The 27,553-nt window shown below is 40.0% G+C and overlaps 1 protein-coding gene across 2 annotated transcripts; it reads right to left on the bottom strand.

Annotated features, from left to right (window-relative positions):
- Window positions 1-266: 266 nt before the first annotated feature.
- LOC115627581 (runt-related transcription factor 3) lies at window positions 267-27,252 on the bottom strand. Of its 2 annotated transcripts, none has more exons than XM_030523304.1 (5): window positions 26,709-27,252; window positions 14,371-14,484; window positions 9,875-9,991; window positions 2,543-2,740; window positions 267-1,240 (listed from the first exon to the last, which is right to left on the bottom strand). In XM_030523304.1, exons 1-5 carry the CDS (start codon window positions 27,250-27,252, stop codon window positions 267-269), a joined length of 1,947 nt encoding a protein of 648 aa, XP_030379164.1. The 2 variants fall into 2 exon arrangements, with proteins under 2 accessions (XP_030379164.1, XP_030379163.1); XM_030523303.1 differs by having other exon boundaries at window positions 9,875-9,976.
- Between the last annotated feature and the right edge of the window lie 301 nt (window positions 27,253-27,553).

Genomic DNA, 27,553 nt, shown 5'->3' with positions numbered 1-27,553 from the left:
GTGGAGCAGAGACTTCAACAAATTCTACTAGTTCTTAAAGTTCTTAAAAAATGTTTATGTTTATGGATGTGTGTTGGTTGTAAAAAAAAAAAAAACTACTTACTTATATACAGAAATGTACAAGAATCGCCAGCGCCCGGCGCTGGACCTCACCGGTCTGTCCGGACTCAACCAAATTGAGGGTGGGAGTGCTGCTTCTCCTCCGTTCGCTCCTCGTCGTGCTCGTAGCACTATAGAACAGCGGAGCCGCACCACAAAACCTGACCTCAATATGGCCGCCAAACGCTGCCCCCATTGTCGGTTGGGTTGTGGTGGCCGCGATGGGCAGCGAGCGCAGCCACCTGCCGATTGGTGTTGCCATCCTCGATGTTGCGTACGGATGCGCCACAGTTGCCGATCAGTGTCAGATCGCCCGGGTGCGCCACGCCTCCGCCAGCCATTATATTGTGCTGCTGTCGAACGCCCACATTACTGATGTGATCCATAACGCTCTGCAGCTCCCCGTGCACCGACGAGTTCGGCGAGGCGTGGGCGGGCAAGGTGTGGGAGTGGAAGCCGTGGGCCGTCTGGTTAGCCGCGGTGTAGAGCTGCGAGTACAAAAGGCTGGCGGGCAGCACGGGGTAGAGGGAGCCGTTACAACCAGCGCCGGCAGCTCCACCAGGACCACCACCCACGCCCGCCCCACCACCATAAGCTGTTGCATGCTGTGCCTGATTCACAATGCCGGGGAAGTTCTGATTTGCGCCCAGCATGGCGCCATTGTTGCCACCACCAGATCCCCCGCCGCTACCTGCACCAGCTGTAGGACCGCTGCCTGCTCCCGCAGTGGATCCGCCGCCTCCATTGCCGCTGTTGGTGCCGTTGCCTGCGCCGGCACTGCCGCTGCCCAAATTCGGGGTATTCGTCGAGAGCAGGTCTTCCTGCACCGGCGACTCGGCCTGTGAGGAGTCGCTCAGGCTGCGCGGTCCATTCTGGCTGGAATGTACGTTGTAGTCGTTGCTCGCGTTGGTGTGGTAGCGCGGTACAAGGATGGAGTTGGCACCGGCGCCACTGCCAGTGCCTGCACCGCTACCGGCACCGCCCGCACCGCCGCTGCCTGTACTCGCGCCATTGACAGTAGAGGAAATAGAGGCCTGGCCGCTGGCGCCAAGCAAACTATGGTGTGTCATTTGACCGCTGGTGGAGCCCACTAAGCTGCTCAGATGTTGGTCCAGATCGCTGGCCGTCGAGTCTGGGAGCACTGCGGATACAAGAGAGAGAGAGAGAGAGAGAGAGAGAGACAGTTATAGATTGTTTTCTGAAAATCACAGAAAAGCAACTAAACAGAAAATGAGCTTGATCGGACTTCAAACGGGATTCAATTTTACAAGTATATTATTAACAAACACTGAATGATCTAAGTTCTCTTCAAAAAAAAATGCTCCCTACCTAGAAACATATAATTCTCCATCTAAATCTTTATCTTTTTAGTCATTGCATAATTTGTAAATTTTAATGTTATACAGTATTTAAATAAATATAATAAATATTTGTTTCAACTCACAGAGCAATTTCGTTGATATTGAGGTATATTGAAGGCGATTGGTTTTAATATTATTAACGAATACTGAATGATCTAAGTTCTCTTCTGAAAAAAACTCTACCTACCTAGAAATATATAATTCTTCATCTTCATCTAAATCTTTATCTTATTAGTCAACTCATAATGTATATATTTTAGGAGAAGATATGTTATAAAGTTTCAAAGAAATATATTTGGTTTAACTAACAGAGCTTTGTCGTTGATATTGAGGTATATTGATGGAGATTAGTTTTAATATTATTAACAAACACTGAGTTCTCTTATAAAAAATCTACCTATCTAGAAATGTTTAGTTTCTCTTTATCTTGTAACTGAATCGAAACGTAAATATATTTCACAGCACGAAACGTAAATATAAATCACTCTGGACTCTTCTTTGGATTCTTTGAGAGAATGGAAGCACACGCATAAATGTTTAATTTAAAGCAAATAAATAAAACCTATTTTAACTTCATAAAATCACTTGACAGATCCTCGTTTATCCCTTTGCAACATAAAGTATTCAAATAAATATAAATATTGGTTCAAGTCATAGGACACTATCGTTAATATTGAAGTAAAAGGAAAACCAATCAAATTTTTTGGGTGTGCACTTAGTTCGTTATTGAACCATAGGCTACCACAAGCAAAGGACATTCGTAAAAAGTCGAATCCAGACGTACATATGTGTAAGGAAATGGTACAAAAAAAGGACAGTGTAGTTAGCTGCTGGATTAATCGATGTCGATGAAGAGAATTATATGAAAGTTCTGGAAATATATGCTGCTGGAGAATAAATATACTCGTTGAACTCAGAGATGCTTCCTTCGTTTGTTACAAACAAAACAAGCTACAAAAGCTGATTCCAATCGCTGGCTATATTTTCACTATAGCAGTATGGCAATGTTTTGGTGACCCCTCCCTTTTAGCAAGATTTGGGTTTGTACAAGTACATTAAAATATGTAAGTGTTTTTACTCACTTGGCACACAGTCGCGATTCGTAGCGCCTCCAAAGTCCTGGTTATTCGTCTGATCGTTTGAAGAGCAGGTGAAGCCCAGCGCCGGATTGTTGAACTGCGCCGAGGTCGGCGTGGTACACGAGGACAAGCCGCTGCTGGCCAAGTACGGCGAATAGGCCGAGGCGGCCGAGCTGTAGCCCCAGTGTGTGTTGCTGGCACCTAAACCAAATTGGGACACATCTTTTGTTTGGTATTGGTATTGGTATTTGCGTTTTGTTTAAATGTTACAAATGACAATGATGTGGATGCATTGGATGTGGATGTGGAGGTGGCACACGAGATTGTACAAAGAAAACACAAAGAGAAGAAGGTACACAGTAGAATACAAATTCAAGTACAACTACAATGCAACTACAGCGCAGCAAGGAGAAAGCAATGAAAGGCTTGCACGAAATCATGAAATCACGAATTCAAAGAATCGAACAAAATTAGCAAAGCCTTAAAAAATTAAAATAAAAACCAACAACAACAAATATCCTTCAGATTGGGGCAGCGTGGAGGCAGACGGGCAACGCCCATAAATACCATTACGAGCGCCATCATGAGCGGCTGTCTGCAATTTATGGGCCTTCGAGGGTTACTAATTAGTGGGCGCCACTGTATATACGTACGTACATATGTATATGCATATGTATATATGTATCTACCCGTACATGCATCCGTACAACCCCTTCCCATCCATTCACGTACTTTTCAAATAGGGCTCATGCGGGTGTATGCGATCAATACGCAACATTATCGACGCGCTGCTTCGAAAATGTTGCGCGCATTTTATACAAAAAAAAAGAAAAATGAAAAAAAAAATAAAAAAAAAATTACAAACAATATGTTGGAAGCAACAAATGCAATGGCGTCATCCAAATGTGTTAGACAACGAGCCATGCCGGCCAAATCGGTCGCATCCCCGCGCCCCATTCATGACCCATAGACGACCCAACATCCCAGCACCACCAACCGATGGCCAACGACCGTCGCTTCCTCGTTTCTCGTTTCTCATCTCTCGTCCCTCGTCTCGCGCTGCTGCGATGCGCCGGCCCCAGCACAGATAATTAGGCTTAATTAATAGCCCATTCGGAAATTATTAATTAGTTTTTATAGGCGCGGGCGCATTTTCGTAGCCGGATATTGATTTTGTGGTGGCTTTATTAATGCTATTGGCTTAAATGTTTCTACCTCCATTAATTACGTGGCTTTTGTGTACAGCTTGGTTGGGTCCAGCAGCAGTCGATGTTGTTGCTGCTGTGTAGCTTTTGACATGTGTCTGTTGCTCGGTTGGTCGGTTGGTCCGTTTGTCCGTTTGTCCGTTGGTCGTTTGGTTGCTTGTTTGGTCTGCATGTTTGTTGTCATACTGATTGACTTTATTTGCGCATATTTTGGCTGAATTATTAATAAGCCCACAGCCCAAAATGCCAGCGGCGCCTTTTGAGGGGCTGAGAATCGAGGCATCGAGGTCTTGCACGGTTGCCGAGTCTGAAATCAAAATGAGCCGTAGCTCTGGGGTAAAGGATGGGGCTCAGCCATCGAGTTAATGCGGCTTGTCGTGTCAAAAGGATTGTCACAGGCTGCTGGCAGCAGCAGCAAACCCTTTGAATTAACGACTGCCCAGTGGAAATTGCGATTCATTTGCAGCTCGCAGGCTCTGCATTGAGAAAGCTGAAACATTCCATGCGTCTGATAAGCGGTTTTATTAAATACTTTTTTGGATACATACATTGCTCTGAAGTTGATTTTTCTTGTGGAATATAAAGCCCATTTCATATTCTCTTGAAAAAGTTTACCCCCACATCTATTCCCATCTATTCCAATTTTAAAGTAATTCTAGGGTCACTCACAAATTTTTCATCTTCTCTACTTAGTCTAAGGCGTACAGCCAGCCAGTTTAGCTCGATAAGTGTACCAAGGGAATCCTTAACTTTGTTAAAAATGGAAGGCCTACTCCTACGCTGCACCATACTTTATGGTGGCGCTTCACAAAATGGTTTTATGAAGCGCCGAGAGGGGCGTAGAGCTTTTGGGCAGTTGTATTTTTATCAATAATCAGGCAGAGTTGATATTTGGTTTAAAACAAGACCAGAAATCTGCCCTGATTGTCATTGCAAATAGGATATGCTAGTGAGCGATATTAAGTCGGACTTGTCTTATGGCGGTTGAAAAATGTGTTCGCCTCGAAAAAGGATAAACATATTATTAGCATGATGAGATGAATCGAAAGAGACATATACGTCTATAAACACACAGGACTTTTGCACCACAACATCTAAGGACCAGACTTGGTATGTACACTTGTTTTATTTATACGCAGGATAGGTTAACTACCACCCATATACTCGTATGCTTGAGGACCCCTACACTAACTTAGAATAGTGTTGTAACGTCTGGTGCCCGCAATATGCAATTCATAAAAATCGCATTGAATCTGTTAAAAAGCAATTTCTTTTGTTGGGTTTCCGTGGCCTTGGATGGAGGAGAACCGACCCTCTAACACCATATTTTCACAGGTTACAATTGTTCGGCCTTCCATCACTTACTAAACTCCCGATTTCATTAGGTATTTTTTATATATAAATTGATTATGGCAAAATCGAATCTTCAATGCTTTTTAGCCAAATTAATTTTAAATCCTAAATCGCTGTATCGTCAACTATGCTTTTAGGGTTCTATGTAGCAACTATAATCAATTGAGTCATCTCTTTGGCCATATATGCACGGATTCAATGCTTATATTAAACATAAAAAAAAAAACTAAATTTGAAAACCGATGCTAGAGTGCATCATATACTTATCATGGCAGCAGCTAGTGCGAAAAACTGTATATATTTATTGAAAGATGATGGCGGAAGGAGCGACGGGTACAGAGTGTAGAAAAATCGAGCTATTTATTTTCAGTGTTGCCATTGAGCTAACTCGTAGTTTTATTGCTTGCAGTATTGTTAATATTGATAGAGTGAATAATTCTCGCAACTATACCCGTAATATGTATATTGGAAAAATGTTCGAAGCAGAGCAAACATAATATGCAATATTGTATTTGCAATAGTTGCAAATTGTTTTTGTCAAGGAAGCTTCTTCCTCTTGCCACACTGCAGTTGAAATTTAATATTTTTGCCGCTGGTAGCACTTTAAATACTTAGATGTTGTTGCTGTTGTATTTGTTGTAGTTGTCGCTGCTTTTATTGGCATTGGTTGCTGCTGGCTGCTGGCTTTTTATTGATGTTGGATTTATTTATGTACATTTTTGTTTGATATTGGTTGTTTGTCGTTTTTTTTTTCTCTCTTTTTCCCCATTGCTTTTTATTTTGTGAAATTAATAAAATATATGCCAGTAATTAAGTCAAGCAGCGACTGTCAATAAAATTTGTTAATAAATAATTCACGTTATTTTGCTTTTTGCATATTTACAATTATATTATGGGTAATCAGTATCAACAGACGCTTTCAGTAATCATTATTTACTTGTGCGGCCCACTCGTGTGTTTGTATCTATGTACGTGCATATGTATATAGTATACACATGTATTTATACAAGTATAGCAGCCACATACACTCCTCGCCCGCATACTCATACTATTCACCGTTCCTGCATCCTGACTGCATCGGGGTGTGTGCAAATGTCAGGCTGTAAATCGCGCAATTTGCATTTTGATTTGTGCGCTCAGCTGCCGCTTCTGCCGCTGCCTCTGCTGCTGGCTCTGTTGCTGGCTCTGCTGCTGCTGCTTCTGCCACTGCCACTGCCCCTATCGGAGGCAGGGCAAGAGACGAGGCGTAAATTGGCCATCATTGGCAGGCAATTTGTGTGCTGATTGAGTTGCATTTTATAATGTCGCAAAGTGCATGGATCGAGCATTGGCATGGATATTTAAAACAATTGCTTCCAAATGTTCAGAAGGCACCAGACAATAGTTAATGGGGAAAGAGCGCTTTCATAGTTTTCACAATCCAAGATATAATAGAACACTTTGAACTTTTTGTTTATAATTTGCATAATTCTTATTCCAACAATAAGTTACAGCCTGTTGGGGTCCACAAATTTCGAGTTTTCAGTTTCAAGTTCAGAGAATAATCCACTTTATTTATGTATTAATTTGTTTGTATGGAAATGAACTAAAATATTTTACAGCGTTTTTTACCTTTCTTTACTTTGGCCATACATCTGGTAGGACAACCTATTCAATTAGATTCCAATATCTTATCGCAACTGTTTATAATAACTAGCCCTCGCTTAAAACGGAGGTTGCGTTCCCAGAAAACTTCTTGTTAAGCGAAATCGTGTTAAACGAGACATGGACTCTATACAAAATATGGGGTTACTTTCCCAGATTTAGGCATATGCACAAATTTTCCGCTGTTTTTAAGGTCCACACGTTTTCAAAATTAACAAAAAGTTACTCCAAGTATTGAATTTCTTACAACAGATTATTAACAGATTAATCTTAATAATAAAATGGAAAATACTTTAATGCGTACAAATTATTGAAGCAACTTTATATTAAATTTAAGAACCATTTGGTGGCATTGGCATATAACTAATTATAAGCCGTTCTCGTGCTAAACGTTTTTGGCTTTGTGGTGGTCCTCTTGCTTCCAAAAAAAAAAGTTTTGCAATTTTAAAAAACCGCTGGTCACGATTTCTTTCTTCCATTCAATGTTTTCCCTTTAAGCTCTATGAGGCATTAAATAAACAATTCCAGGCAATAGGCAATTTCTTCCCAGTACTGATTACACCGATGGAGCCAGTTTCAGTTGTATCCAAGTAGCTGGAACTGATTAATTGTATTATCTGCAGCAACAACAAACAGTGAGCTGAATTGTTACACTACCTTTTTAAATATTTTCAACTTCTATCGTGTAAGAACGAGGTGTTCAGCGTCTTTGCAGAGAAGAAGGTAGCAAATTTTTAATCGTGTTACATCGTGTACATACAAGTATTTAAATTTGTCATATCATGTTTATTTAAGTTCAATTTCTTTCCCTGATGGTCATAATTTATTGATATTTATTAAATTTTATTTTCAAGTTTTACTTTGGCCCTAAAATTTGTTTTTAATTTAATTTATTGTAAATTCTAGTATGCAAGTTTATTTATTTATGCCCCGAATAGTAAAAGAATTGCACCCAGAATTTCTAATGGATTTCTAATCAATTTTGAGTAAAGACTTTCAGAAATGTAGGAATTTAAAAATACATGTATTGATTACTTTTCTAAAATTCAAGGAGTTAAGCAAAAATAAAACAGTGATGGTAAAGAGAAGACAAATAAGGCTCCTGTTTAGTAAGTTCCAAGAGCCTCTTTACCAGAAATCGAACATGCATAATGAATTTTAGTGGATAGGAGGAGAGAAGCTCCAATAAGCACACTTTATTCTGAGCAGTTATGTCGACACTTATTTAAATACCTCTGCATCAATTATTAGAGTGAACGTGAACCTAAAGATTCTCGTGTTTTTGGGTTGAGAAAAGGCCCCCTATTGGAGACGGTTTCAGGGGCAAGCTGGAGCAAATGGTCGACCATATCCAAGAACTTTCTGGCCTATGCACCCCAGCACAAAAGTAATTATGATAGTTTATACTTTTTGTCTGCCCACACAAAGCTCGAATATATTGTTCGACTATAACAGAGCATTTGCTTATTATAGGTACATAGGCTGGCAGGCAGGCAAGTAAAAGTATTATTGAACTATTGGCTGTAGGCACTATTATTATTTGTATTATATGGCTGACGCTGACTGCTATTGAACTGTTGTCCTGTTGTTGCCTCCATTCTTGTTGTAATGCAATTAATTGCCAATTGAAACATCAAATTTAATATAAATGCATTTTAAAATGCACAATTAAATTTAATACATCAGCCAGCCCGCAGCACACACAATTCAAATTATTGATTTTATTATAGTTTTTTTCTTATACGATTCGCTGGTTGTGTTGTTTTTTCCCCTTTTGCTTCGTTTTGGTTTTTTTTGTTTTTTTTTTTGTTTCGGGATTTCATTATGCAAAAACTAAATTTATTGCGCGTATGCGAATATGTCAATTATATGACATCTATAACTAGTTGGCATTAAATATTTACTGCTATTATTTATATGCAAATGTTTTGTAGTTTTTAATTTAAATCATCATTTGTATTCGTGATGTGATTTATGAACACACACCCACCAGACACCCACTCACAGTTGAGGATGATGATGGAAAACGCTGGCGGGCGTGCTCGGACATTGAAATGCGTACAGAAATAGATTCTGGCAAACAAATGGCCACAAACGATGCGGCGATTTTTTAGGCGTAGTTTGCGACACTACAAAAAATATATAGTACACACACACAAGTACTCATATGTATATAAATAATAAATAAAAAAGGAAAAATAATATTTTTTGTATTGCTGCCACTGCGTCAACGTTGACCAATGCCTCGTTTGTTTGTATAGTAAACTTTGGTTAAATAAAGTGGCCAACAACAGCAGCAGCAGCAGCGGCAGCAACAATAGCAACAACAACTGTTCACCACATGCAGTCGAGGCTGGGCTTCGGTTCTTTATGGCAAGGTGACCAGCCGTTTACCACATCAAAATGGTTACACAACAACAAAAACATCAACAACAACAATAGCAGAAGCAACGACAATCCACCAACAAGAATTTGTTGCTGGATTTTGTTTGCGAATAAGCATGTCGTAAAATGTTGCCTACTTTTTAGCGCTCGGCTGCAAAACAATTACAAAAATTTATTAAAAATAAGCGCAAATAATTCTGCAGCAACTTTAAATGCCCGGAAATTTATTGCAGGTTTTTGTTTTTTGTTTTTTTTTGTTTTTGCTATTGTTACATTTTTTCCGCTACTAATTTTTTTATTTACATTTTTTTCTCTGCTGGCCACAACGATTTTGGGTGCTGTGGCATGGATCTGCTTTATTGCCGCTGCTGTTGTTCTTGTTGTTTGTTTGTTTTATGTGGCTGTAGTTTTGTTGTTTTTAATTTTGTGTTGTTGTTGTTATTATTGTCAGGTCTCGCACTAATCGTTTTGTGTGATTTTGTGCGGTTACATTTGAGGCCCACACTGTGGCGTTGTGGTCCACACCACAAGCGACAGCTCAAGGATCCCAAGCGCCAGTCCAGCCCGTTTTCAATTTAAACACTTGGAGGCAAGGCGAACCGAATCGAACAAATCAAGTGCAACTCAAAACAAATACAGCAGCAATTAACAAACACAATAATGCGATCAAATGAAATATTTGGCTCATAGTATGATATATAGTATGCTAATAATAAGTTTGTTGTTTCTTTCTTTTGTTTATACTTACTCTGACAATTGCCGATTGGCGGCATTCGAAAGCCGGAAAGAGGGTCCGTGGAGAAGTGGAACGGCCGTTGACCAAACGCAAAGTGAAATTGCTGTTGTTGCCCTAAAAGGGATAACACTAAGTTTTTTTCAGTTTTAATTATCTGTCCTTAACTAAATGTTTCGCAAGTGTATGTGTCTAAGTATATTTCTGTATCACCTATTAATTTGAATGCAATTCGTAAATATAGCTTAATAATATATTTAATCTATTTGAAAAGTAAATTACAGATTTTGATTGTTATTTCTTGCTAATTTAAATATTAATATTCGTTGATAATACAAAGTTTTAAAGCTAAAAATATTAGTTGGAATTGTCCCTAAAGATTTCCTTTTGTATCTTCAACATATACACTGGCGTTCAACTGAATAGGTTCAAAGAATGCAGCTTAAATGTCCCAGTATTTTTTTTTTTAGTTTCATGTTGTAAACATTAGTTTGCTTACATGTAACATGTCACACAATTAAGTCAATATAAAGGGCATGTTAAACTATGTTCATTGAAAAAATTAAAAAAAATGATTGAACAAAAATTTCTTTAAGCTCCAGACTTTGCTGTTTTATTAAAAATTAATTAGTCTTTATTCTATATAAAATTTTATTTGATCAAAATCGACGATTTCGTTCAGCTTTTGAGAATCGTTGGCCCTATTCAGTTGAGCGGCAGTGTAGTCTACAAAACTATAGAGCCCCTCTAAGTTCACTCTATATATTGATAATTATTTTTTAAGTTTTAATAAAAAAGTGATTAGTGGAAAAGTTTAATGTGCGTTGCATATTTCAACCAATTTTTTTCAATATAGTTTTCCAACTTCGATAGTATGAAACATTTTCAAATTGTAGTTCAGTTAATGATTCATAGGAAACACAACTAACTAACTAATTACAAAAAAGAGTGAAATTATTTTAAATTTGGAATACTACTCGTATATATTCCATTGAAACTATCAGAGCTAATACTTGTTTATGAACACAAGCGGGAAGTGGTTGGAGCGATAAGCCAGCTGTCTTTAAGTTCTTTATTTAATTAAATTTAAGCAGAATCAGCTGTGTATTATATATATACATATAATAATAAAAAAAAAGCATAATACTCTCATATTGGGAGACAAGAATATTAAAATGCTGCTAATTCCATCCAAGCTGAGCTCTACAAATAGACGCAAATTAAATTTAAAAATTGAAATAAATTTTGCAGCCGTTAGAAATAATTTAATTAAAGAATTGTTAACTAATGATGCGCGAAGAATGTTTTATTTTTGTTTAAAAAAGTCCATTAAGCAGTGTTTAATCTTTGAATAGGATAGCAATAATATTTAGCTTATGAAATTATTTTCGAAATGGAAAGTTCTGTTTTAGTTAAGGTGAAACAATTTGTCTTTATTCTTGGACAGATCAGGACAATTCAACATTTAAGCAATTCCTTTTTCGCAGTTGATAGCTGCCAATAAATGCCCTTTAAATGCAATGTGTGTATATAATAATAATCCATTGAATTCCAAGAAAATGGAACAACTAATTGTTATAGTTCTTATTGCATCTAATATACTATGTGTCCTTTTAGCGATAATTTCCCCTTTTATAATTTATTGATAGATATTCTCTCACGTACTTCGTATATGCCGCTTAAAGTTTCAAAGATGGAATTAAAGTTTTGCTTTTGTGGCACACAAGGACAAACGAAGAACTGTCGAGGCTGTGCAAAAACTGAACATGACAAGGCGAAAACTTTTGCAACATAAACTCACACCCCCGCTCGCAGGAACATACTATACATACTATATAGTACAAACATACATACATACTCGTACATACTCTTATATGTGTACATGCATACATACGGGTGTATACGACTATATGCGTTCGGTACATGTGTTCAGAAGTTGGCAAACTAAACGTCCCGCTAGCCGCTCTGCCAGCAATTCACGGCAGATTGTATTCATTATAAAATAATAACCTTTCGTCTGATGTCGGTAGCGGCGGCGATGGCGCAGCTTAAACCCAACTGCCATTTATGCAATATGCATGGCTAGCAACGCGATTTGCGGCCAAGTGTGTATGCGTGTGTGTGTGTGTGTGTGTGTGTGTGTGTGTGTGTGTGTGTGTGTGTATGGCAGGGGCCAGTCCGTTACGCTTGTGGCCATGCCTTTTTTGTCTGTGCCACCACCAAACGATATAAATCATTTTATGGATTGAATTGTTGCAACAGTGGCCCGACGCGTCGGACATTGCAGATAGCAGGATTACTGGGACTGCGACTAGGACTGCCTTTCTGTTGCCTGTCCAATGAGCTTCCACTTCTACTGCTGCTTCTACTGCCTTAACATATGCAAAGTAAAATATTTGCATGCTTATAAATATGTATTTAGAGCTTGAGAGGCAGCCAGGCAGCCAGGCAGCCAAGCTGCCAGGCATCCAGTCAGCAAGCACTATTGCCTAATGAATATTCCTTAAAGATGAATTGCAGTGTTAAGCGCACATAGGAAATACACATACACACTCATACAAATACAAATACAAATACTTAATCAAGACTGCCGGCAAGTGTTGGACTAAAATCTAAGCTAAGCGCCTTGTCCATTGCTGTAATTGTTGCCATTGTTGCTGCAAGCGTTGACAATTTATATATTTGGCAACTAATAAATTGTTTTGCATTGTGTACAATACGTGTCCTTAACATTCCCCTAAGTGTGTGTACGTGTGTGAGTGTGCGACCGTCTGTCTATCTGTCTGTCTGCCTGTATATGAAATGAAATGCTGGAAGCCCCTGTCCACTCATTTATATAAATGTGTGTCGACATGTAGAGTAATGGCTCGCTCCAGAGCTTCACCTTCACATGCAAAAGAGTTCAATTATAAAGATGTATACTCGTACGTTCATTTATTAAATTCTTGAAAGGAGGAAGTGAAGTTACTAAATTCTTGATTCTTCGTTCAGATAAAATGGAGCGTACTATTCCCTATTATAATATACATTTTTCGAGGTCTTAAGTTATTTAGTCACAATGCTTAGGCAATCTGGAAAGAAAGTCTCTTGCAAAATGATTCTGGCTTTATAATTATTTTGGCCTTAGTCCTTTTTCTGACACCAATAGAGTTTACGGATCATGTTGCCCCATTACATATTTTGGTACAAGAGTGTATTTGCACGTGTAAGTGATTTTAGGCAATGTATAAGTAATGGTCTTTATGAGCATGACGAGTCGTTCTAGATATGTCTATATGAAGGCAAGGATCTAAGAATAAAAGCAAACTCAGTAAGCACGGAGTGTGGAAAAGAACTGGTTTATGTATTTTTAGTGCACCGAGTCTAAGTACGTACTAACAGTAGGACTAACACCCATGAAAATGCTTTAAAAGCAGTATGGTTCCGGTGATCGAATACTGTTTTTTGTTGTGGTGCTTCTTACTAGCACAATCGCTTATGGTTACCTTACTATATTTGAATACATATTTGAATACAAAATTTGAATAAAAATTCGAATAGAAATTTAAATAGAATTGAAATTCTGAAAGTCTGCTTCCATACCTTTTAAAGGCTTTTATGGGGCTGTGGATTAGAGAGAAGTGGGTAGAGGGTGAGTAAAAATTAAAATTTTCTCACATGCTCGCAGCTTCGGTGCTTGATTTATCATTTCAACCTGAGTTGCTTTAAAATGTGAGTGCTTTCCTGGGACTAGGCTTCTAAGTATAAACCACGTTTCAAATTGACAATGTGACCTTCAAATCATTGACGTTTTCGACTCTGGATATACATTACTTTCTGAATTCATATTGAATTTCAATCTTTATATCTCAACTAAGTACCTTAAAACAAAGCTATGGATGGATGGACTTACAAGTATTATTCGCCGCTTAACTATCCTTACACAACTTTTTTTATGCTTCCCTAGACCATCCTATGTTGAAACACTGAGCAAGCGCACGCTCCGCGCGCTTAAAAGGGATCACAGTCTTCGTTTGTTTTCGTAATGTAGTAGGATTCGCTTTGCCAAGGATAATGCCTCTCTTTAAAAATAGGTTAGTGGTGGATTCTGCAGTCGGCTAGACTTTTTGGCGTTACAAAGTTTTAAAATTGTTGCAATCTTATTCTTTACAAGCCTTTTCGCCCATGCCCCAAGTATTGTTTTAAAGTATTGCTTTTTTTAAAACCTGCTTTCCAGATTCCAGTTGATTGTTTCAGCTTATTGTATGTATATTTGGACCTTAATATTATTTATCCCCAATAAACTGAGACTTGTTTTAAAAAATGTACAAGCATGTTCCAGCTGTGTTTTCTCTGACTTCGAAAATAGCTCGGATTTGATAGAATTGAGCTGGTCTCTGCATGTTAGGGCGTGTGTTTCTTTAGTTGCCTGCCTAGTTATTGTATTTATTGCCAAATAATACAGCGGGCACTAGCACTGGCACCCAACTCGCTGACTATTTATTGCTTATTTATGGACGTTTCCTACTTACTTGTCTTGGAGCGCGGCTCACGCGGCCCATCCACAGTCACCTTAATGGCCTTGTTATAGGTGGCTATATGTGGTGGATTCGTTGACACGGTGATGGTTAGTGTAAAACTTTTCCCTGCAAGCAGAAAGAAAGAAAGAAAGGACACGGATGAGTAAAAATATTCGAACAGGAGCCAGTCAAGAGCTGGGAATGTGCACGAGTCACGCGATGCGCGGGAAAATCGTTGACAAATTTATGAATTGTAGTTTCGGGCTTACCACCGTTGTTTGTCACGTCGTAAAAATCATCGACAAAATAAAACACGCCGCCATGAAACAAATAAATGAATACCATAATAATTGCAACAATATTTATGGACTTCCCTTACGGATGTATGTTTTTCTCAGTGCAACAGTCAAAGCGACTAAATAATGTGTGTCCGCTATGTAGCTAGGTGAAAATTAATTACATTCAAGAGAGGGTGTGTGGGTGTGTGTGTGTGTGTGTCTTAAAGCAGCAGCCGACTGGCTTCTTGTACAAAGATTTATTTCATTTGCGCCGCAGTTTTCTTTTAATTAACTTGTCACGCCCAGTCGCCCACACCCTGTCTTGTTACACATTCTTTATCTCTTCCTATCTCTTTCTCTCTCTATTTCGGTGTTTCAAGTTTCTTTTGTCATTGTCAAGTGTTGCCAGTCCCACAACCAAAGTCTTAGTTGCTTTTCAATTAAAAGCATTTCACAGACTCGCATTTAGACAATTCGCAGCATTTGTTAGAGTTTTTGTCTATGGCAACGTGGCGTATGTGTAACGTGGCAAAAAATGTCAAACGTTTCTGTTGAGCCGCCCTCGTCGTCATCATCGTTGCCACGTTTGCTTTTTAAGTTGGCAAACAAAGCGTAAATAATTTCGGCACATACAAATAAACCGCCGACTGCCAGCCAAACACCCAAACACCCACACACTCGCCCCGCCCTACTAGTGCAGAGCTTACACATGTTCCACACATACTCTTCCACTCTTCCGCTCTCCGCCACTGCTATCCAATTTACACAACATCGCCCTCAATCTCGCCCTAGCAGTAAAAAACGAACTTCATCTTTAGTCCTTTTCGCAGTTTTCTCAAGTGGCAGTTGTCCTCGACTGCCTGGTGTCTTTGCCAAGGCTTCCTCAAGGGATGTGGTGCGCATTGTCCTGGCAAAAAATGCTTTTCACGTTCGTAAACACACATGCAGGCACATCCTTGCGAGAGTAGCAGCATCCATTCCCAACACATGTATTTTGCACGAAGTGCAGTACATTGTTGAGCAATTCTATCTATTTTTCAGTGTGTGGGTGGGGGTGAGGGTGGGGGTTCCCCGCAATGTAATTAGAGCGAAAATCGATCATTTGGAAATGTCAAGGAAACAAAACTGAACTGCATTCACCGGCTGTCAGTAACTAATGGTCCCACGAACAATAATTAAACTAAAAGGGAATATTATTTTAATTTCAATGCAATGAGAGATCTATTAGTACTCTACAGAGTAGTATATACATATATAGTACATACATATATCCAAGGCTAACCTTTAGTCGGGGCAAGTGCTAGAGGAGCTGTGTGATGTGGTGTTCTTGAAATTCATAAAAAATAGATCGTGTCCACATCGAAATCATTCAAGGGGTTGAGGGAGTCACCCAAGCTTAAATCAATCAATGTTTCCTTACCACTCGACGTAAAAAGCTTGGAAGGACTGTATCCTGCATTAAAGGATATACTAGTTTGGTGCGTATGACAAGACGAGCATAGAAGCTACAAGTAGAATAACCAAACTTGCTACTCAGTTTCATCAAAGCACTCAGAAAGACAGGCATGTGTTTTTATTTCCTTATGGTACCCCTCCCCCCAAATAATTTCATATTAGTGATATGATGACTCAAATAGATTTTAGGTAAGTATTAATGTAACGTCTTTGTATTTGTTGAATTCTTGGCAATGGACAAATTCTGGTTTTTTGTGGAAGTAGATTACTGGTCTCTACGAGTCGGACCGGCATTCTTGTTTTTGATAAAACAGTGAACCTACAATTCATGATATATATTTTAAATGAATATAAATAATGCATATATTTTCTCATTTCACTTCAAGTAATATATTTATAGTTTATAATAAAATGCATTCTTTCGATTCTATCAATGTTGTATTGATATCCGAAAGTTTGTGAGTAGCAATGAATTTTTGCATCGTTAAGTGGGTTTTTAGTGCTATATGTTTACTAGAATTGCTGTATTAACTATGGACTGGAGCTTTAAATAAAGGAACGTGAAAACTTCTTCGTATGTATAGTATTTTTAAAACGCCGTTCTTTAAAGATCGGGGTGATAAGGGCAATATTATTTGAAATCATCCCAGAACCTTCAGAGCCTCATTTGTCGTAGTATCCGTGGTGAAGATTTTTTAGAGCTTTCGTATTCTAAGCGTGCTTGTCGCTTTGAAGATCACATTCCTTTTAACAACACTTTTTACGACAATTTTATATTAATGCGTGATCTGAAGAATAACCAACATGGCCATAGCTTTGAGCCTTCCCTTTTTTTGCATCCTTCGGGGTGTACCCTTACCATCAGTAGTTCTGACTGGCTAGTCACTAGGAACTGCTGCCGGAATCCTGCGACTTGTTCCCAAATGGCACCATGGGGCATGTATCCACATACACGTGGTTTTGGGGAGATGGGACTTCTTAAGTGAACGCCTAATCGCATGCTCCAGTGCAGCTTTCAATAATACTCAGTGTCCCATTCATATTGGTAAGCCAAGTACAAAGAGTTGTGCAAATTAACTTGACCGATGGCATAACCATGTGTGTGCTTTTGTGGCCAACACAAATGGCCACCAATCGCTCAGCTGCTCTTGAACAAATAAGCCATCAGCATAAATACCCAGGCCGGCAGGAAGAACACGCACATACTTGAATTGTCACAGGTAAGCAAAGCGATACTAACATAAACATGTTTGTATGTATGTATGTATATGTACAAGTATGTATAGGTATTTGTGAGCGACGAGAGTCGAAAGATCCGGCAGTCTTGAGTAAAGGAGAAGAAAGAAAAAACAGAGGCAAACCCCAAAAGCCACAAAATGCGTTTGGTGTCTGGGCTTCCTGGCTGGATTAGAAAGCTTTCAAGAGCTTAAGGTCAGGCTAAGTGAAATTTGGCTGCCAATTGGTTGTTTACATTTGGCTTTGGGCGGCGTTGGAAAAATCAGGCAAGGACGGCAAAATATGACTGGCAGCGCAAATATTTGTCAATGCCTATAGAAAATGCAGGATGAGAATTATGCTCGCATATATACATAATGGTGAGACAGAGCCTGCGAGAGAGAGGAGCAAAAATTTAATTGCAAATAATCCGCAAATTGTAAATTTTAAGCCACGAAAACGATTATGTGACTAACAACAAGCCTGCCTACAAACTACCTTCACTTGATTGGGACTCTCTGTGTGTTTACGGGCTGGCAAATAAGACACGTACGTATATGTAGGCATATTTATCATGGTGTTGTTGTAATTGTTGTTGTTGCTGTTAAACGATATTTGTCGTGCCTGGCGCCATCGTGATTTGTGAGGCAGCCACAAGTATTGACAGACACATGTGAGCCCTACTTCACTTTGTCTTATACTCGTACATAGGTACAGCGGCCCGTCCGTCCCCTTCACGACATCACGACATCACACACGCACGCACACACACGCACACACACACCACACCATCTACATAAATACAGGCACGTGTGTGCGTTTGTGTGCCTTTCATTACCCAATTGATTTATGACGCTTGTTTTGTAAATTGCCAAGGATTTGCAGCGAGGATTTCCGTTATTTGTCAAAAGCTTTGATTTTAATGTCGACAAGATATGTTCTCACCAGAGTGAGTTCTCTATTTGTCGACTGTGACGACACGTCGCCTTATCCTGCACACACACACACATACTTGTCTATGCACACATATATGTAAAACCTTTCAAAAAGAAGGTCCAAGCGGCAGCTGCCAGTGCACGTATATACTATAATGCAACGATTCTAATGCCCAAATCAAGAGAAAAAAGATTAATTTTGGGAAACGACAAATCATTTGTTTTTACGATTAAGTGATTCAACAATTTTAAATGTTTATACGAGCTTGTATCCCCTTTCAAATGTGTCGAGTATTCAATCCATTTCTATCTCCATTTTCTGGCTGCATTTTTATTGTGCACCAAAATTTATATCAGTTTGATTGATTTTAAAAGTGAGCTGGCTTGCATCAATTTTTGAAACACTTTTTTCACTTAGAGGACAATACTTCCTTCCTTCCTTCAAAGGACAGCTTGCTACCGGATTCAACAAGAAGTTTTCGACTTGAACCATTTATTTCAATAGCATTAAATTGTCTTTGGTGGCGTCTAGATTTATTTAGCATGTTTCTTATACTTTTGATAATAACCTGACCTGACACATTATGCGTTTAATTATTTGCTAGCAATTTCTTCTAAAAATTAATAATTATTTGAACATTTCAAGTCCGATAATAATATAATATAGCCATTAGAAATTAATGGGTGACAGCCTATTTGTGGTCTGAGGGTTGCCTGTTGTTTAATTAATTGCTAACAATTGCTTCCCAAATGATTACTTTTTTTTAGTTTCAAGTCTGATGATAACATATATAGCCATTAAAAATTAGTGGGTAAGGTCTATTTGTGGTCTGAGGGTTGCCTGTTGATTCTATGGGCTTCAGGGGCCCATGCTTCAGTGGCTTCGTTGCGCGCTCCCTCAAACAAACAATTTAAGCGAAGAATAAAATGATGTTTAAACAACATCAACAACAACAAGCCCACCCGACAACAGATAACAGGCTGAAGAAAGTCACACAGATTGTAAAAAAGTTGGTATTGCTTTAAACACGCCCCCACAAGCCACCTTTTCACACCACACCCACACCCACACCCATACCCACATTTCCATTGCCACTGTCGTACTCACAGGAACCTTCAGAGTCGAGTCATACGAGTAGAAGGGCAGACGACCCAAGGTGTCAGTTTTTAGCAGTTCATGGCAAGATTTTCTTTTTATTTTGTGTATTTTTGTTTTTGTTGTCTTTTTTCTGCTGCTACTTACAGTCGGTTGCCTTTTTAACGCCTCCTTTTTGACACCCGTAACAGCTTCGACTTGGGCCACAACTTTTACTTCGGCTTCAGATTTTGCCTGCCTGGCATTTGTCTTACCGGGCGGGCCTTTGTGGGGCTCTCGGAACACACATTTTGGGGGGCTGAATGAACCTCTGTGAATGGAGTTGATTTTTTGCGCCCTTTCGAGTCGTTTGTCTTTTCGTTTGTTTCTTTTTTGTTGGTTAGATGTGTGTGTGTGTGTGTTTGTCTTGGCGCAGTTCATTTTGTGGCTCTTTTGGCTGTCTTGAATGGCTTGAAAATTGTGTGTAAATAAAAATGTTTGTGTGCTGAGCCTTTTCCCCCCAGATCGGATACATGGCTATGGCGATGGCGATGGGTATAGGCCTGTGCATTGGCTTGACTTGTGTTTTGCGTTCTGCGTTTTGTGTTTGACTTATGTGCTTATAATGTTGCCGATGTCGATGTTGATGTTGATGCCATTGACGATGGTAGACGATTTATCGACGTGGGGCTGTAACTTTATTAGCGCTAGATGCGTAACAGGCAGCGACCTGGCACCAAACAGAGGGCCGCAGACCAAACTAACCAACCAACGAACCAACGAACCCACCAACCAACCGACCAACCAACACACCAACCTACGAATCTGACAGCCCACCAGCAAACTACGTAACTGTTAGTCCTTATTTGTGTGCGTGTCGATTGGATGAATGCATGTGCATGGCACTTTGCTAATTAAAAGCGGAGCCAGCCCAACGCACTGTTGGGCGCGTGCAGAATAAAATCGATAGCGTTGTAATTAAATTGCGTGCATTGCATGTTCCCGTTACTGCTGTTGTTGCTGCTGTTGTTATAATTAGCCTGACGGCAAAGAAATACATACTCGTATGCCCATATACAGCAACTAAACAAAATGCTGCAAATGGCCGCATAATACAAGTATAGAGCCCGAGCGCCAGCATTAGTTGCGAGAGGACAAAGGGACGCGGAGCGTCTATTGAAAAGGCAGCAGCCGCACATTTCTATTATCATTTGTGTGTCTCGCCAATAAATCACGTAGACGCCACATGTGCATTGCCAGTCGATCAAATGCAGGCAAACGCGCAAGCCCGGCGCCTTAACGTATGCGCAACATGAGCCCTGGACCATGAACTACTTATGCCAAAGCAAGCCAAACAATTGAATTGAAGAGACGACTCGTGTGAAGAATTCTAAAAACTCCCTTTGCTCCACTATATACTCGTAAGAAAAAAAGAATAGGAAATCAGCCAAACAAAAATATCAAAGTATTGAAGAGACGACTGATGTGAAGAATTCTAAACAGCCCCTTTGCTCCACCATACACTTGTAAGGAAAAGAGAATGGGAAATCAGCCAATCAGAAATATCAAAGAATTGAAGAGACGACTAATGTGAAGAATTCTAAACAGCCCCTTTGCTCCACCATACACTTGTAAGGAAAAGAGAATGGGAAACCAGCCAATCAGAAATATCAAAGAATTGAAGAGACGACTGATGTGAAGAATTCTAAACATCCCCTTTGCTAAACCATACACTTGTAAGGAAAAGAGCCAATCAGAAATATCAAAGAATTGAAGAGACGACTGATGTGAAGAATTCTAAACAGACCCTTTGCTCCGCTATATACTCGTAAGGAAAAGACCTCGAGGTCTTAATAATATACAACAATTTAAAAAAACTGAAAACTGCATGTAATTATTAAATTATTTTTAATTCTAGCACCCCTTTTATTCTACACCCAGAAGGATAATGAAATAAAATACAATAAATTCTAAGAAACTAATATCCTAATAATATAATTAATATCCCTAACATTTAAATTTATGAATTAAAATTATATTGTAAAAAAGAAAAAAATGCACACAACCTTTCCAACGCACAACCAGATCATGTTTTTAATGTACATATGTACATATACATAGGTATGTATAGGAGGGCTCGAAAATAGGAAGGGCTGGAATAAATAGCTCATTCACAAATATTCAAATTTCAGAAATTAGTCTTTATGTTTTTTATTAAATTTTATTTATTTACACTCTGTCGTAAGGCAATAAGTAAATTTAGTTAGCTATGTATAAAATGATCAGGAATAGAAATTTTCCAGCGAAACCTACTATTATATTCCAATTACATTTAAGCACTTTTTGTCTTTTGCTATACATTAAATTCCATTAAGAAGTTATTCAATTATTGCTAACGATCCATCCATACTAGAGCTGCTCCGCAAATCAGAGGGAACATATTTGTACAAAAAGCACATCTTACAGTCAACAGAATTCCCAGCAGAGAGTCCGACGACAGAGAACATTCGACGGTTTTACACGAAGAAGAAGAGAAAGTGCTGTCAAGACATACCAACTAAACTCAATCACGACATGTGCGAACGATCAAATTCTCTCTCACAATTAGTGTACTTCTGGAGTCTGCTCTCGGCTCCACCCTAAAGTAGGAGCAACAAAACGGTCTCGGACCAGCTACCCCCAAGAAAACCAAACTTTATGCCTAAAGAGAACATAGCTATCGAAAAGGGCCGAGTATATTCCAAGGCAAGGGATGCTCTTCGCATCTGTAGAAAGAGCTTCGCAATAAGATCTACACTATGAAGCATTGGTCTGGGGGGCAAGCGGCCGAAGCCAAACCTCCACAAGGCACAACGCAACCACCTTGGACAATATGGGGCTACGGGAACTGAAACTTTTCAAATAATATACCTTGGGCCAGAGCACCATTCTACCAAATGGGAGAAACAACGCAAAGGCATAGGATAGTGACTACTGCATACCAGAGCAGAGGTGGATCGACAGCTTCAGAGTAATTGCCCCGGACGGGAAGGATTGGAAGCAGGAGAACGCTTTTCCGCATTTATTGAGGATAACGCAATGGTAAGGCTCAGCCAGCATCGAATACGATATCATGATCGCAGAAATGTGACAGGACGGTAGAACCGGCAGAAAGACAGAGCCTTATGACCTAAGAAAATAACAGCATTTGGATAGTTAGAAACTGAGAAAATATGAAAGAGGAGGTATGGAGGAGCTTTGTTGCCCTAAAGATAAGCTTGTCGTTTTACAATGGACTCAAAGACTCAAAGTCGGTCTAATTGCAATTACCTGCTTGTGGATGCAGTCGGGGAAGAAAAGAAAACAAATCCATCGTAGCATCGCGCCCAATACAATGAATCAATGGGTGGTGAGGACATTTGAGACCAACAAATGAAATCATATTGGTGCTTTTTCAAAACCTGAAAGTGTCCATTGAAAGTAATTATATCTTTGAAAGATTTAGCGCGTTGCAGTGTTTGGATGGAAAACACCAAAGATTACTCATGAACTACTAAATTTGTCGAGTTTAGTTATCTAAAGCTTTGCAATTTCGAAAACTAATAATATGTAGTGGGGTTCTGAGTCTGCTCCATAATAATCAGCCATGTCCCGAAAACCGGGGGGAACAAGTATTTACAAAAGATATAAAATGTGGTTTGTGACTTTAAAACGAAATGAAAGCGTGATGCATTCTTGAAGAATATGTAAATTGCGAAAGCTAGATATTGAGAATATTTTCATACCCAATAGAAACCATATACTTAACAATTTATTTGGCGTCGTGTCTTGAAAAATTGGCAATTGTAGTAAGGATAGTGCATCAAAAGCTCAAAATAAGCTGGGATATTAGAGTACTCCTAGTGCCTTTTGGGTACCTTCGTCAATAAATGAACTGATTGCTGCTGATTCGTTGAAATAAAATAAGTTTACAGATTGTTAACATTTTGGAAGGGGCGAAGGCTGATGTCGTTTAGTTGGAAACATGCTAACTGAATGATGTGGACTAGTAGTAGAACTTTTTGAAATACAAAGCACACATATGTATGTATGCGAGAGTATTGTGTACTTGTGAGGAGGACAGGCAACTGAATTCCTCAGACACGTTTCATAATTCTTCGCTTGTCCGTTTAAATAGAAAATCGAAATCTCTGTCCTTTACAATCAGTTCTACCAATTCTACCTTTTTAGCTTCACGTCAATGTAGTCCAGAGTAGTGCCACCTTCCGAAATGAAAGGGAGAGGGGGAAGAGAGTAAAAGAGCGAGAGAGAGAGAGAGAGAGAAGCGAAGAAAGAGAGATGGAGAGAGAGAGAGAGAGAGAAAATCAGCGAAATAAAAACGACAAATAAAATGAAAAATTGTTGGTGCATCGTGCGTTTTTCATGTCGCACGGCAAATATGCGATGGCTGTCTAAATGAGGAGCGGACGCGAATGTGAACTCGGATGTGAATGCGGCCATGTTCCACACACACACGCACACACACACACACAAACACAACACGCGCACACACATACGCACATGTGGACAGAGAAAGGATATGGACAGGCTGGCTGGCTGGCTGGCTGGCTGGCTGCCATTCATTCGTTCGGTTTGTTTGTCCAGGCTCGTCGCGCATCGCCGGACAGACGGGCGGACGGACGGACGGACGGACAGCAGGCAGCCTAAATGAATGGGAAATTTACAATTAAACGCCTCAATGCGAATGCTTGAACTGGCGGGACGGACGAAGGGATGGTAGGTGGGTAGCTGCTGGCCTTTAGAGCTGGGGGCTGAGGCTGATGCTGAGGCTGGATAGCATTTTCATCCATTGGCATGCCAAATGATGACAATGAATGAATCGTTCGGTCCAGGAGAGCGGTTTGGTGGAGGCGGAAAAATTTCTGATGCTGATGAAGAGGGGTGCGTAGATGAAAGCGTGGGCGGTGGGGGCGAGGCTTCTCTCTGTCTGCTCAGACGTGCTGACGACTCTGCCACTGCGGCTGGCACTGTTGAGGCTTTGGTTTTTGCGGTTCTACCGCAGCGGATGCGTAAGCCTTTCCCAATACGCTGTACAACTCATCGTGAGCGGGTGTGTGTCTCTGTGTGTGTGTGTGTAAACAGCAAACACATCCTCACACATCCTCACACACACACACATACACACTCACATACAAAATACAGGGATACAAACAAGCACGCAATTGCGAAGAATTTTTTGTTTCGCTGTTTGTCCTGTTCGACATGTTTTTGGGCATGAAATTTTGACGGCGTCTGCTTTGATTTTTGGACGGACGTACAACACAATAGGTACGAGTACAACAACAACGACAACTACAACAACAACGATGTGATGCTGATGATGATGCACATGCCGATCATAATGGCGAAACGGACTATGACTACACAGAATACAGTTTAAAGAAGTTTATTTGCAGTTGATTAAACGCTTTAAGTCCACAATGGAGCATCAAAAAAATAGCAAAAATTGCTGCCAGCTCTCCTGATGAACTGCTGACAATTTTGCAACGCTTAACAAGCGGTTAAGAGAGCACAAAAGCCGCCGCCAAAAACCGTTGACAGCAGCACAAAAAGTGCACGGCAAGGTCTCATTCTGAATAATAAGGACCAAAGGCATAAAAGATGGGCGAGCAGACGGTTTTTGTACACCCGAAAACTTTTGCCACTCAGCGTGCGGCGGCAATAATTGAACAAATTGTTTTGAGCTCACGAAAGGGCCAAATAGCAGAGACAGCTTGTTGGCTAACAGGGCTATGTGCAGGGAGAACATACGTCCATCACAACGAGGGCCAATAATGGACGTATTGTTGTGCCTAACACTTAGTTTCGTTTCACTTCTCATTGCTGCATGCTTTTGCACTTGAAAACTTTTCGTTGAAATAGCTTGAAAATGTTGCTAATCAACTCAGCCAGCCACCCAGACTTGTCCTTTCATTGTGGCCCTTCAGATGCCTCCCTGATAAATGGCTGTGGTAAAAACCCAGGAGAGATACTCACAATATGCTCAAATCTGATAACCCAATGGAAGCTCATTAAAAGTAAAAACACTTTTTAAAATTGTGTCCGTAATTTAATTCACGAAATTAACAATACAAAATGCTAAAAAGTTCAGTGAAGAAGAATCAATCAAATAACATTTGGAAATATTGACTTCTTATTATTAAAAGGGATACGAAAAATAAAATAAACTCGTGCTGCCTAGGGACTAGGAGTGTCTACATACCAAGTTTGGTCAATGTAGGCTCAGCCGTTTTCGGAACTAAGGCGTACATACAGACAGACAGACAGACAGACAGACAGACGGACGGGCGTATCTAATACGCTTGAGATCAACTCAATATGTTGATTATGTTATATATAGAATCGGAGCTGCTTTCTTCTCACTGTTACCGAATACATGTAGGGTACCCTACGGGTACTATATACATACTATACATATAATTGCATCGATGAGCCAGAACACGATAAAATGCATGCCATATATGCAGAGTATGTACAATGAACTCATTTATTTACTAAATATATTTTTTTTTGTTTTTATTTAGTTATCGAATCTTCTCTCTCGGAGACTTACGATAAGTAGTCAAATCATAATCTAATATAGTTCTTTAATAAATTGCAATTAAATATTTGAATTACGGCCCTAACTGTTATTGCTGGGTTGGGAGGTCTCTTCGCCGGAGTCGTGTATGGCTAGCCTGTCAAGTTAAATTGTGCACAAGTCTATTTGGATGGTTCCGAAGCATATTTATGTTTACGAAAAAATGGACTGTCGGCTGTGGAAAACTATTTATAAAGATTATAAAAAACCTTATAAACGAGCAAAGCCTAAGGAGAAATCTAATTAAATGACATAGTATCTAAGAAACACCTTCATCCCGGTGGGGGAATGTTGGTTGCCTTTCGGCTAGCTATGCCGTCTTACAGCTAAGTGTGGAGAGAGGCGTCAATAGATCTGCCAATATAAAAAGAAACGAAGCTGAGAATTAATTAAAAACTATTTCAAAATAGCAGACAAAAATAATTGGAATCTCCGACCCGGTGGGGGAAGATTTATTAGCCATTAGCCGTTCCTGGTCAGAGATTCCAGAGAGAGGCTTTTTATAACAGGGAGGGACAGTTCAGCTGAGAGTATGTGAACATGTTCGTTATACGTTAAAAATAAAACCCGAAAAGGATCAGTTGTACATCTATTAAGGGAAAGATAATTTCTTGTCGTTCTGCAAGGAACTGAGAATTTCAGACGACCTAAAAGGGTCGTAATCCCTCAATCCCCTCAATATAGGGGCTTCACTGAAAATATGCTCGTGTCGCTGGAACGGAAATTGGCATTTCCCGCCACCGAATGGTGCGGCCTAGACTTTTGTCACTCACCTCGTCCACTGCGCCCGACGAAGCGTAGATCGTTAAACTTGGCCACCTGATTCTTCATCACTGCCGTGCAGTTACGGAGTTCGGCGCAGTAGTTCTCATCGTTTCCGGCCCGTACTGTCACCATCGTTCCGTCCATGATGTCCCCCAGCGAGACGACCTTGAAGGCGACCGGAAGCGTCTTGTTCGAGCGCCAGTGCGGCGGCAACACTGTGCAGACGAAGAGCGGGCTGCTGGTGCGGATGAGCTCGCCGGGGTGTTCGGTGAGAAAGTCGCCCAAGGTGCGTTCGGCCAAGATGTCTGACGTCATTTTGGTGTAGGCCTCGTTCAGTAGTTGGGCGGCTGTTGGCGGCGTGTTTTGCTCTGTGCTGCTGTTGTTGTTGTTGTTGTTGCTGCTGCTGTTGTTGTTGGAGCCGTTTGCATTGCTAGTGTTGTTATTGTTGTTGCTGCCGTTCGAGCTGTTGTTGTTATTGTTGTTGGACGTGTTGTTGTTATTGTTGTTGGCATTGGCCGCCGTCGAGTTGCTGCTGTTGGTTGTCAAATGCATTTTGTGGCTGTTGTTCTGGTTGTTGCTGCTGTTGTTGTTGTTGTTATTGCTGTACTGATATGGCAATGTCTGCAAATGAGACGTCTGAAGTTGATTTGAGTGCTGATGTTGGTGTTGATGTTGTTGTTGTTGTTGCTGTTGCTGTTGCTGCTCAAACTGCCCCAGATGTTCTTGAGCGTGAGCGTGTACTTTTTTTAAGCGCACAATTTTGCCTTTTTTCTACGCCTCTTGACTCGAGAGAGCGATGGGATTTTAGGCTGCAAAATCAAAAAAAAAAAACGAAGGGCAATTAATTAATATT

This window comes from Scaptodrosophila lebanonensis, unplaced genomic scaffold (assembly GCF_003285725.1).
Source record: "Scaptodrosophila lebanonensis strain 11010-0011.00,11010-0021.00 unplaced genomic scaffold, SlebRS2 tig00000096-arrow-pilon, whole genome shotgun sequence".
In the NCBI taxonomy this organism is placed as follows: Eukaryota; Metazoa; Arthropoda; class Insecta; order Diptera; family Drosophilidae; genus Scaptodrosophila; species Scaptodrosophila lebanonensis.
This window is presented reverse-complemented; position numbering and strand designations above follow the sequence as displayed.